Below are 13,687 nucleotides of genomic sequence, written 5' to 3' on the forward strand. Positions count from 1 at the left end.
TCTCTCTCTCTCTCTCTGTCTCATTTCTCTCTTGTATCATAGTAATTTCTTATTTAGTTTTTCATATATTTTTTTTCAATATTTATAGAGCACTTGCTGCTATCTGTTACCCATGTTACTAAAACCACCATCATTTAACTCCTGTCATAGCTGAACTCCAGATCCCATAAATAGTTATTTATCTGATATCTCCATTTGGCAGTCCCATTAGTATTTTACATTTAACTTATCCAAAGCAGAACTCAGAATTCACCCTGAATCGCCAGACTCCCAATGTGTTTCACATTTATTTCCTCCTTTTCAATAAGTAAATAGATCCGTCAGCCTTCCTCTAGCTCAAACACAAACATCAGAATCATTTTTGACTCATTCCTTGTTTCCTCCCCTTATTCAACCCTTCATGAAGTCCTATTAATTTGACTTCCAACATCTATCTTGAATCCAGCCACTTTTCTCCATCTCTGCATCAGGCTACCAAATCCAAGTATGGATCAAATCCAAGTATGGTTCAAATCCAAATATGTCACTTAGCTGTGTGACCTTGAGTAATTAATGTCTGAAAGTCTTCGTTTCAAATGCAAAAGAAGATTTTTAAAGAAAAAAAGGCATCATTAAAAAAATCTAAAAGTGTGGCTTTACTTACCAAGAGCCAAAGTCTCACTGAATGAGGAAACACATGTACTGATTTGGTCTTTTTATCTCCCCCAAACTGATTTATTTTGAAGGGAGAAAGAAAGAGGACTACTTAGATTCTCAATGGAAGTGATATTAGTGCCATTAGTGCCTAGGAGGGGTGTCTTTACTGACCTTTTTTGGTGGGGGCAATGCTAGAGTTGTCTTGTAGTAATGTGACTTTCAAATATTCCACTATGTTCAGAAATGAGATTAGCCTTGATGTGTGGTAGGAGTTCAAGATAGAAGGTATGTTTTTTTCAGATGTTTTATAGAATAGAGAAGTATTTTGACTCAACATTTAAAAAGAGGATCTAGCTCATTTATGAGAATATCATATTTCCCTGTTTAATCCAAAAATCCATCTTGGTAGTTTGTCATGGTGTGTTACCTTTGCTTCGTTTAATAAGGTTATTCTCCTCTTTGTCTTATGATATGCATACATATTTATAAGCCAGATCTGTTCTTACCCAACCACTATTTTTAATCCTAGTGTCCACTAACACCTTTTGGTTGTTCAGTTTCTTGAAAGGGATGACTTCTAGGCTCCTTCTTTCATATCCAAACAAGATAGTTAAGAGACACAAGCATCTGATGTTTTGATGTTGTCTGCTGTACTTGGGTCTGAGCATTTTCATGTGTTCTATTATGAATTACTTCAAAAATATCTCCTTCACATTACATTTGGGGCATTTTATGTTAATTTTGCAAAAATTGCATGACATTTAAAGTGGGACTTTTAAAGGGACTATTTACAAAATATTTGTTCAACATAAGCTACTGCTGGGTCTGATGGAGTTGAAAACCACGGATCTAGGTGCAAAAGTGCCCCTGAGAAAAGACCAGAGAAGAGCTAAAGGGGCTGGCAGACAGTAAGGGCAGAAGTTTGGCTGAGAAAGTGCAGATTGTATGGACCAGGCTATGACAGTTGGGGTCATAACAGGGTGGCCGTAACAGCAGGAGTCAAGATCTACATGAGTCCAGGTGAGATTAGCCACACACTGTGGAGAGAGCTGTAGGAACAGAAAACTCCCCACATCTCCTTCATCCAATATGAAGATGTCTCCCTTGCCTCAGATCATCCCAGAGGAAGGCAAAGAGAAAGAGGAGAGGAGACACAGGAACCTGAATATTTACCCCAAAGAGATAGAGGTTCACTGAGAAGTGATGGGTTAAAATAAGTTGGATACTTTCCATTTTCCTGTCTTTCAGAAAATCAGTCGTAAAGGCAAAGTTTCATTCTGTTATTAGAAAATAAATGAAGTTACACCTTTCCATAAGGAGTTTGCAGGTTCATGACTGTAAATGATTTTCTCTACCTTTCCCATGCTAGTCCACACCCTCGTCATCTCTTGCCTGGAAAACTGCACCAGCCTCCTCACTGGCTTCCCTACTTTCTCTCTTATCCCTCCTAATCAAATGCATTCCTTATGGAGCCGAATGAGCTTTTAATGTCAATTATTCTTGTCGTTTCCTTGCTTAAAACTCCTTGCTGGCTTCTTTGCACCTGTTACCATGCTCTACGTGATCTGCCCCAACCATCCTGTCTAACATCTTTTCTCCACCTTGAGCCAGCCAAGGCCTTTCCTACTTCAGACCTTTGCACTTGTTGTTCTGCTGAGAAAGCTCTTCTTCAGGATGTTTGGCATGGCTGGTTCATTCTAGTCCTTCAGGGCTCAGCCCCTTTGCCTCTTCATAACAATGGTCTTTTCTGAGTGCCCAATGGAATGGACCAAATCCTTTTCACCCTTGCCATTTATATCCTTCGCTACATCACCCTCCACATTTACCCTGATAAATCACGTGTAATGGTACCAGGTGACATGCCAGGCAATGGGGAATCCATCCTTCTAGTTGCATAGGCCCAAGCCTTGGCATCGTACTTGACTCTCCCTTCCTCTTGTTCCTTACATTCAATCCACCAGGAAAAACTGATGGCTCTGTCTTGAAAATGCAGGCAGCCACTTCCCTCCCCTCCTACCACATCATCCTGGTTATTGGAAAAGCCATTTAACTTGTTTTCCTTTTACATTTGCCCTCTTATAGTCTGTTCTCAATAAAACAGTCAAAACAACCCTTTAAAAACTGTTCAGATCCTCCAGTGGCTACCATCTTTTTCATAGTAAATTTCTTATAGTGGCCAACAGGTCCAACAGGACCTGCCTCTCTTATCCCTCTAATGTCTTCCCTACCTTTTCCTGGGTAATGTCTTACCCAGCTGGCATTCACACTCTTGAGGGCAAAAATCATTGTCTTTAGTGGTCACTAAAGTATCCCAAGTACCTAAAAGTACCTAATACATAGTAGTGGCTCAACAGATATTTTTGGGTTAAATGTGTGAATCTTTTTTACTTACTCATCATTTATTTTTCTACTGTTAGAAAGTAAGGTACATGAGGGTAGTGTCCTTTTTGGTCTTGTTTAATGTTGTTTCCAAAACACTCAGAACAGCATGTGGTATGTGTGAATGCTTAAAAGTTCTTGTTGAAGACATATGTGAATTTCTACAATGAAAAGGTTATTGTATCTGCTTACGCTATACCGCGGTAATGAAGACAGGTAGCAGAGTGGCCATTCATCACTCACAGCCAGCTATCTACGGTGGGTAAAGAGTGTTATACAATAAAGCAAAGAATGAACTACTCATATAAATAGAACTTTATGGAAAACAGTAAGTAGGGTTATGGTTCCCCCAAAAGTTACAATCATGTTACTGATTGGCAGTCCCAATTGAACTGGAATACACTTAGTATATATCACTATTTTTTCTGCAATTTGCTCTGTCTATACAAACTCTTCTGCTTAACTTCCTCAGGAAAAAAAGTGACTGCTTTGCTGGTTATTTGGAAAACTGCTTACCATGAGGGCTTTTTTTTTTTTAGGTTTGTTTACAAGAATGAAAAAAAAAAAGTATTTCAATGTATAGGAGTCCTTCGTGTTCCTGAAGGAGAGATTCATGCTGCCAATGACTTACATAATCTATTTTGTTTTACATCTGTATTTGAAGGGCATTTGTATCTATATATTCCTGTGTGCAAACGTAGGGGATCCAAAACCATTCTCTGTGATTGTTTGGATTGTTAATCTCTCCAGGGTTTCCTCAACATTCTCAAAGGCAGTTTCTGGCACCAAAGGGAAAATGGAGAAGTTGAGATGCAATTTTATCTCCCAATTGAACTTGATTAAATGGGGACTGTTCTAATCAAAAGTTTCAATCCTAGGGGAGTGCAATGTTGTTAACGGGCTTGAGAATATTCAAGAAGAACAGGGAAGAAGAGTACTAAAGTTACGGCAGAGAAGGAAGCAGGCAAGAAAATAATTGTAGTAAAGCTTATTAAGGCATAAAATTAGGTGAACAAATTGCTTCACAGACAGTGTTAAGCTCATTGCTAGACTGGCAAAGGAAGTGGAAGAGAGCTCTTTGAAAACATTATTTTTATTATTTTAATAATTTGTGTAGGATTCATAGTAGCTGCAATCTGTTAGCCAGAAACAATTGCCAGCTGGTGTCATCGTGGAGTAACTGTAGCAGGCTGAATGCAAACATGTTTTTCCTTTTACCTGGAGAGCATTCAATTTTACAAGGTTTCTATTCATTTGCCCCTGGATGTGAGGTCTGCCCTTGTAGATAAGGAAACCTGTTTATTGCATGATTTAAGAGCTTCGATTAAGTTCACACCAAGTTCCACAACTGTAATAGGGAGGCCACACCTGGGACAGACGTGTTTACACAACCAAAGTTACCTCTCATTAAAAATGAATACTTGCATACATGCTTGAATTGTCTGTGTAATTGCTTGATTCTATGCATTGCTTTTCTTGTGGTTACCTCGAGGAAATGGTGGCCCTCCATTAGTTATTTTACTAAAAGCAAAAACAGATTTCTGGGATAACCTACACTGAAAAGGCTTAAAGTGCACTTATTTATGGAACTATACATTTTGTTAATAACGTAACTGTGATATTTTTGTTATCATATTTTCTTCTGAAATTCTCCTAAATGATGTCTTTTAACAATGACATAACCATGTCAAGAGTGTTACTGTCTCTCCTCTGTTTATCTGGAAACTGACAGAGTAGGTGTCCCAAACCGCAGGATACGGAGATTGCTCAGCTTTGTCTCTAAAGCCAGAGGGAGAGGGAAAATAATTTAATTGTTCTATAGCAATTCTGTTGCCTCTTCCTGCCTCTTGACTCAAAGGGTCTCCAGAGGAGAGAGAGGAAATTATGGGCTCTGTTGTTGATGTTCATTGGGTTTCTTCAATGGCGATTTGAATGTATCTCAGGGATGTTAGTGGTTGCTAATCTTGGCTCTGCTTTCTCCTGGTTTTCCTTGGTTCCATCTCCTCATCTCTGAAATGGGATATTATACTTCTCTTATCTTCCTAGAATGTTGTTCTGAGAGCAAATGAGATAATATCTAGAAAGTGCTTTCCATTATACAAATTGCCGAAGCACTGAAGTTATATATTTGGGTAGCTGACAAGGTTATACTTATGCATGTGAGAGCAAATGATTTTATAGAAAATGAGAAACTTCTCAAATAAAGTAACATAAAAAAGTATAATGAAGTTTTACTTTGGTAAGCAAAGGTGTATGTTTTTGAATAAGTAATACCATTAACCAGATGCATTCAGGAAGTAACTGTTGAGTTCTATTGTTTTCTTTGTCTTATCACTCACAATTTCTTGCTTCGGAGAGCAGTGTGATGTCCTTAATAGGATTTTAGAATTTAAGTGAGAGAAAAATAAGTAGAATTAAGTAAGCTTTAAAGAAGCTGATTCATCTTACCCAACACTTTTGTTTTTTGTAACTAATGTAGGCTCATACAGTATCAGGAAGGGCACTGTTTGTGGTTGTTTATAGAGTTGAAAGAGGAAAGGAAGCAGAGGCGGGAAGCTTTGTTGAGAAGAATCCCACCTGTCTAGAACAATAAAAATAACTTTCAATTAGCATCCCTGAAAGAGATCTGGATCTTAACTGATGGCTGTGAAGGGGGTAGTCTGACAAATGGAAGAGATAGTACACTGTCTCAAGAGAAGACAAGTACCATACCCATCCATAAAGGGGCCAGGTGGGAAGGTTGACCGCTCTAAAGGCAGGAGATGCCAGGTGTGGTGGACTAGGATTGGCGAGGTAGCCAGGAGGGACATAATCACATTGCATTGTTTCCCTCTTCAACACACCTCCCCTCTCCACATGGGTCAAACGAGTGTAGGGATTGTGGAGGGGTAGTTACTCCCATTTGATGGTACATCCATTCATTACCTGAAAAACAGAAAATGTTATTAAACAAAGATGTGGCACTCAGGTAAATGCAAAATTCACATGTTTGAAAAATAAAGTTAAAAAAATCTGCACGTCAACTAGAGCTTATTTAGCTTATGAAATAGAGGTACGTGTCGGTCTTATCATCTACGTTGGGGGTTAGGGGTGAGTCTTGCACATTTGGGAACTCGGTGTGTATTATTAGTAGGATGGATTTTAGGAGGTGACCCCTAAGCTCTTCTAAGTACTGCGCGCTTGTGGGCTGGTTGGTCCCGTGGTGGAGGAAATGAAGTGTGCGTTCAACAAAGAGCCTGTGATAGACAGCAGGTACCTAATGGATAATTGATGAATGGATGCTGGTTGCATACAATTGTCGAGTTGGACACACCAAATCTGTAGTGAAGGAAGGACCGGAATAAAACTTGAGCACCAGTTAGAATGTCTTGGGTAGAAATTAAAAGCAGTCTGGAGCCGATTTTCCCCAGCCAGCTAGAGCGCAGACCTGTCTAGGTGAGTCTAACCAGCGGTGCGCGAGTGGTATTCCTGCACATAGGCCGGCCAGATTTGCGTCCATCCTCAGGAAGAGAAAGCTGCGGATTTAGAGGTCTCGGATCCGAGCCGGCGGCTCTCCTCGGGGCCTCTCTCCTCTCTCCGCCTTCACCTCTCTCCCAAATACCTCCTCGCTGGAGGCTGAAGGGATTCCCACCCCCAGCTGCCTCCTCCGAGCCCCGCGGAGCAGCGGACTCCTCCCCTGGAAACTCCTCCGGGGCTGGGGAAGGCTTTGGCGCATGCTCCGTACCTAGGGCAGGTTTTTGCTGCGGGTAGCAGGGCTCCTGTCACACCGGCTGGCGGGTTGTGGCGGTGCCAGCCAGGGTGTGCGAGTGTGCCTGCGTGCTCGCGCCTGGGCGGACCGACCCGGACAGCAGTGCGACTCTTCCCGGAGAGGCGGCTGCGCACAGGCGCCGCGCCCGCAGCCGCCGCGGGGGCTCCTCCGCAAACTTGCGGCGGGCGCCGTCTGCCCTCTCGGCTCCCGCGCCCGGCGACCTGCGGGCAGAGGCGCCGGGCGCGCGTTCCGAGCGCGGTGCCCGCGGCCGGCCGGGGCGGCGGGGCCGGGCCGCGCCTTCGCCCTTGGCCCGCGCCCTGGCGAGCCTCATGCAGCCCCCGCGCTCGCGGCCGCAGCCGCCCGGCTGCCCCGGGCAGGTGCAGGACCCGAGCCGCGCTCCCCAGCGCCTGAGCGCCTGAGCGCCGGCGGCGGGATGCCCCGCGTGGCCTGAGAGCGCGCGCCGCGCCCGGGCGGGAGCGGGGAGCGGGCCGAGCCGGGCGCCCCCGGGAGCGCAGGGCGCCCCACGCCGCAGCCGCAGCCACCCGCGCCGGCGCCCGCCTCCCCGCTCGGCTCGCAGGCCCTGGCGCTGCCAGCCCCGGAGTGCCGGAGTGCCGCGGGGCCGCCAGCCAGCCGCACGCCTCGCGTCAGGGGCATGGAGGAGCGGCGGACTCGGAGCCGCGCCCCGGAGTCCCCGAAACTTCCGAGCGGGCGCCAGTCCGCGCCGCTGCCGCCGCCGCCGCTTCGCCTGCCGGCCTGAGAGCGGGACCATGGATGAAAGGTTCAACAAGTGGCTGCTGACGCCGGTGCTCACTCTCCTCTTCGTGGTCATCATGTACCAGTACGTGTCCCCCTCCTGCACCAGCTCCTGCGCCAACTTCGGGGAGCAGCCCCGCGCGGGGGAGGCCGGACAGCCGGCCGCCCCGAGTCCCGCCCGCCGGGCACAGGCGCCGCCGGAGGAGTGGGAGCGGCGGCCCCAGCTGCCCCCGCCACCCCCGGGGCCGCCCGAGGGCCCTCGGGGGGCCGCGGCGCCGGAGGACGAGGACGAGGAGCTCGGGGAGCCGGAGGAGGAAGAAGAGGAGGAGGAAGAGGAGCCGGACCCCGAGGCCCCCGAGAATGGCTCCCTGCCCCGGTTCGTGCCGCGCTTTAACTTCACCCTGAAGGACCTGACCCGCTTCGTGGATTTCAATATCAAAGGGCGCGACGTGATTGTGTTCTTGCACATCCAGAAGACCGGGGGCACCACGTTCGGCCGGCACCTTGTGAAGAACATCCGGCTGGAGCAGCCGTGTAGCTGCAAAGCGGGCCAGAAGAAGTGCACCTGCCACCGGCCGGGCAAGAAGGAGACGTGGCTCTTCTCCCGCTTCTCCACCGGCTGGAGCTGCGGGCTGCATGCCGACTGGACGGAGCTCACCAACTGCGTGCCGGCCATCATGGAGAAGAAAGACTGTCCCCGCAACCACAGCCACACCAGGTACTGTCTCCGGCCCCCTTTCGCTTCCTGCCACCTCCCCGCCCCTCTCCCCACCCCCGGTGCGGACCCTGGGCGGCCCTGCGCTGCCCGAGCCTGCGGGTAGTTTCCCCAGCGTCTTCCAGCGGTCCGGGCAGAGGCTTGGGGAGTGGGATAAGAAACCTCTGGCTAGAGTCCTGGGCTTGAACTCACTCCTCTCCCTCCCTTACCCCACCCCCGCCCCCGGGGTTCCTGCCACCCCCTTGCATCTTCAGAGGTGTCCGGGAGCAGTAGTGTATGTTCTTCCGTGTGTCTAGGACGGTGTGGCCTCCCGCGGACCGTGGAATGGAGAGGAGGCCTGGGTTAGACTAGCGAGGTCGGATCTTGCTCCTAAGTTGTGTGAGTGGAAACCCAAATCCGGTAAAAGGCAGGAGAAGCTGGGCGTAGAGAGGCAGGGCAGGAGTTTTACAGACATGCTGAAGCCCCAGACGAGCCGAATCCCTCTATAGGTGGCTCTTGGGTGGCTCCTCTCCAGCTCGGGGAAACAATCCTCCTGATGTGTCTTTGAAGATACACTGTCAAATTCCTGCAGGACCTCGATAACCCTAATTCTGGAGATGGTCTTTGTTGCTGAGCAATGCCAGATTTGGACTCATGCTGTTCTCAGCAAGATTTCCACTCTCCCCCAGGCCAACCATCAACTCCTGCCAGAGGTGTTAGTTAAATGCCTACTGTGTGCCTGGCAACGTGCTAGGTGCTAAGTGAATCCAGAGATACAAAAAGTACAATCCCTTCCTTTCAAGATAGATGGTTTTCTCCGCCCCATACCCCCTACTTTTAAATAGCAATACTGCTGAGAATTAGGAAAGTTTGAAATCTTAATAGCCAATGAAACTGCCTACATTATTAACATCCTTTGAGAGAGGCATGGGCTTAAGAATTTGGTTGAATGTTCTTTCTGCCCATTGCAATTTGAAGATTAATCTGACATGCTTGCTCAAGGGACTAAAATATTAAAAGCTTGGAACACTAGTTTATTGAAGTTTTTATCTCAAAGGTTTCAAACAATTTGGTGTAAGGAAATAGGAATTTAAAAACTCAAGCTCAATATGTTGATATCAGATAGCTTTTGCATTTGACATTATGGAAAAACTTCATTTACTGGAAGCTACCCAGATTCTGAAATTCACCACCACTGAAGCATCTAATTCTACTTCATTTCTCCAAGAATGAGCAAAATTTCATTATGGGATTTTTTAGTCTGGCAGTTTTTCAAATACTTTCTCTCCTCCCTGCTCCTTTCCTTGTTTAATGGAAATTGGTTAGAATAGGAAACTGGTTGGGCTTGGTATGAAGGCTCCTTCCTTAGCATATTTTAAAGACCTTTTACTTTTAAAAATGTCTAATTGTGTAGTATTTTAGATCCTGCCCTTCTATGTTTAGCTCAAAACAGTTTTTCAATTAATTATGACTCTCAAACTTCCTGACAAACAAGATTATTTCAATGAGAGACAATCTTTGCTACCTTTTAGCCAAAGTTGTACTTTTTGTATTGAGACCTTTATGTATTAATTCCTGAATGACCCCAAGGAGTCTGCTAGTCTGATTCCCAGCTTCCGTTTCAGTAAAACTAGAGACTTTGATTATCACACAGGAACATCTAAAGACTCTTCAACAGAGACCGGCAGTATATTCTGCCAATATGTGTAAAACTCACAGTGAATAGATGAAGAGTTTAGGAGGAATTAGAGATTCTGGAACCAAAAATAACTGGATTTTTGCTTAGTGATGAAATGTTGCTGCTACTAGAGACCCTACATGGATTACAGCACTGAGGTCTCACTCCTATAGGAAATCCTCAGTATCTGTCTACGCTGGGATGTAGGAAAATTCCACTGTGGCTATTCGAACATATAGTTTCTGTTGCACAAGTGCTTCTTTTTGTTTAGTGATGGACCATGAACATTTATTTCTCTCTGAATCACAAGTTATCAGATAATCACCCTGAACCGGTTTGCTTTCTTTTTTTTTTTTTGAATTCAAAATTTTCGTGGTAGCTTTTTTTTTTTTTACACTACTCTTTATAATCCTTTTTCCTTTTCTTCTACACGCTCTCTCCCCTTCCTGATATTCTAACTTACTTTTTTGCTCTAGATGTTGTAGGAAGGAATGGTTGTGGTTTATGTGAGGTGCCCTACATCTAAAGTTATAGGAAAAAGGTTGAAGGGATGTCCGGTACCATCTTCCTCACCGAGAAGATTGAATTAGTAGTCTGTCATTGGAATGCCCGAGTACAGCATTCTACAGTCAACTAGATTAGCCTGGATAATGGAGGGTACGTTTCCACAATGCAAAATGGCAGATAATCTATTGCTACATAATGGGAACAAGGTTCTTCAAATAGGGCAGACTCTAAGCAAAATCAAGAAGTAGATCATGTTTTAGTTCCCTGGTCTCTTTGCTTTTGGTCCCCCTGAAAGGCCCCCTCCCCATTTCTCACAGGGATTAGTGTCTTTGTAAGTCACGTAGTGGGTAACAGCAAGAACTCTGGATTCAGATGGATATGGCTCTCTTGTGTAACCAAGAGTGGCTCTTACTTAGTAAGCAGGAGTAAGTTACTCTTTCTGAGCCTCAGAATCTTCATCTTTAATGCATAGGTAGTAATTGGTACTCTCTTAGAGAGGTGTTATGAGACCTGAAGGGGCAAATGTATGCAACATACTTAGCCCAGTATCTGTGCATAGTAGAATGTGCTGGTATATAGTCATACTTAACATTAGTTGTTAATTGTATTAACAGTATTTCTTGAATCAAGATCATCTTTTATGAAAGGATCTGAGGTGACTTCCTTAGAGCAGCTCATTGTAAAGTAGGTCACCTTATTTTATAGAGATGCCATTTTAAAAATTTAAAATTAATTAATTAATTAATTAATTTTAATATAATTTATTGTCAGGTTGGCTAACATACAGTGTATACAGTGGGCTCTTGGTTTTGGGGGTAGATTCCCGTGATTCATCACTTACATACAACACCCAGTGCTCATCCCAACAGGTGCCCTCCCCAATGCCCATCACCCATTTTCCCCTCTCCCCCGCCTCTCCCCCATCAACCCTCAGTTTGTTCTCTGTATTTAAGAGTCTCTTATGGTTTGCCTCCCTCCCTCTCTGTTTGTAACTATTTTTTCCCCTTTCCTTCTCCCGTGGTTTTCTGTTATGTTTCTCAAGATCCACATATGAGTGAAAACATATGATATCTGTCCTTCTCTGACTGACTTATTTCACTTAGCATAATACCCTCCAGTTCCATCCATGTTGCTGCAAATGGCAGGATTTCATTCTTTCTTATTGCCAAGTAGTATTCCATTGTGTATATAAACCACAACCTCTTTATCCATTCATCAGTTGATGGACATTTAGGCTCTTTCCATAATTTGGCTGTTGTTGAAAGTGCTGCTATAAACATTGGGGTACAAGTGCCCCTATGCATCAGCACTCCTGTATCCCTTGGATAAATTCCCAATGGTGCTATTGCTGGGTCATAGGGTAGGTCTATTTTTAATTTTTTGAGGAACCTCCACACTGTTTTCCAGAGTGGCTGCACCAGTTTGCATTCCCACCAACAGTGCAAGAGGGCTCCCCTTTCTCCACATCCTCGCCAGCATCTGTTGTTTCTTGAGTTGTTAATTTTAGCCTCTCTGACCGGTATGAGGTGGTATCTCAGTGTGGTTTTGATTTGTGTTTCCCTGATGATGAGTCACATTGAGCATCTTTTCATGTGTCTGTTGGCCATAGAGATGCCATTTTGTGATTTCTTGTGTTGAGACAGAATCCTAAACTCCGAACTTAAGAAATAAGTGGAAAATTATGGACATTTGGGCATCAGTGAATGCAGGGTACAGGTATGGGAAACAGGGAAAGCACGCAGTGTACTTGGGTGTATCTATTCTGTTGGTGACAAAAAGGAAACCTGTCTGGAATGGTGCGAGAGCAAGAGAGAATGTCTAGGGGGTACCTGGGTGGCTCAGTCAGTTAAGCCTCCGACTCTTGGTTTTAGATCAGGTCATGATCTCACAATTTGTGAATTTAAGCCCTGCGTCGGGGTCATAATCTCACATTTTGTGAGTTTAAGCCCTGTGTTAAGCACTGATAGTGAGTTTAAGCACTAATAGTGCAGAGCCTGCTTGGGATCCTCTCTCTCTCTCTCTCTCTCTCTCTCTCTGCCCTTCCCCTGCTCACACACACACACACACTCTCAAAATAAGTAAATAAACTTTAAAGATAAAAAAACCTTGTTTATCTTTAAAGATGAAAAAATGGAATATCTAGGACCAAAGGCAGAAGTGGGAAGCCAATTCTGAAAGGAGATGGTTTAGATGGAGGAGCCATCATGTGGACTACACATGCCCAGGAAGGGAAAAGGCTCTGGGGCTGGCAGTTTGGACCCAGCACAGAGGGCTTTTTCCAGCACAATGATTAGTCAGAGTAAAATAGGAAGCAAATCAGAAGGTGGCATGTATGAGTGACCTCTTCAATCACATCACTGATGATTTCTGCTCATTTTTCTTCTGCTTCCTCCCCAACTATCTTTTTGGTAGGTTATTCTTTTTATGTATGTATGTATGTTTGTATTTATTAATTTATTTGGGAGAGAGAGTGAGAACGTGCATGAGCAGGGGAGAGAGGCAGAGAGAGAGAGAGAGAGAGAGAGAGAGAGAGAGAGAGAGAGAGACTGTTAAGCAGCCTCCATGCTCTGCACAGAGCCTGAAGCAGGGGTTGATCCTGTGAACTATGAGATCATGACCTGACCTGAAATCAAGAGTCTGATGCTCAACTGACTGATCCACCCAGGAACCCTTCTTTTTTTTAATTATTATTTTTGTGCTGCCTTCTTTATTACCATGTTCCCTTCTTTTATTTGCATGTTCAGGCCTTTAGAAGACTATTCTTTACTATTGTTGAGTATGGATAGAATCATAGCATTTTATGGCTAAAGAAGACTGAAGAGGTGATCGAGTCCTACAATATATATGGCAAATGGGCAATTTAATCCTAAGGAAGTGAAATGATATGTCTAAGGTTTATTCAGGGACTTGAGTCTTCATTTTAATAATTTATATATGATGTTTTGCCTATTGTTTTTTCTGTTTACTATGAAAAGTATAGTGGAGAGTGTTTTAAGCTCTTATTATGTGCCAGTTACTGCAATAGTTCTAGGAATGCAGTTTTGAACAGTGTCAGCCCTACGGAAGTTAGTCTATTAGGAAGAAAGACCTTCATCTTTGGTAGGTGAGTATCACTCTCATTCTTAAATAAAGCTGGCAAGAGATTCTGTCCACACCTTTTATAGGGTGGGGTAGTGATTTTTCCCTTTTATGACCTACTTGCTGTTGGTTCTGGTAGAGTAGTTGGAATCTAATGACTATTGTGGTAGATAGGACCTTCTGTGTTGCAAATGATATAAACCTGACTCAAACT

General features: G+C 44.6%; 1 protein-coding gene across 1 annotated transcript in view; it reads left to right on the forward strand.

The window, feature by feature from the left end:
- Positions 1-7,530: 7,530 nt before the first annotated feature.
- The window catches only part of HS6ST3 (heparan sulfate 6-O-sulfotransferase 3), a 658,868-nt gene continuing 652,711 nt past the window's right edge, over positions 7,531-13,687 (forward strand). Inside the window, exon 1 of the mRNA XM_042904506.1 lies at positions 7,531-8,234. Coding sequence (XP_042760440.1) covers positions 7,531-8,234 — 704 coding nt within the window. The remainder of the gene's footprint in view (positions 8,235-13,687) is intronic.

The sequence above is a fragment of the Panthera leo genome, chromosome A1, assembly GCF_018350215.1.
Source record: "Panthera leo isolate Ple1 chromosome A1, P.leo_Ple1_pat1.1, whole genome shotgun sequence".
Taxonomy (NCBI): Eukaryota; Metazoa; Chordata; class Mammalia; order Carnivora; family Felidae; genus Panthera; species Panthera leo.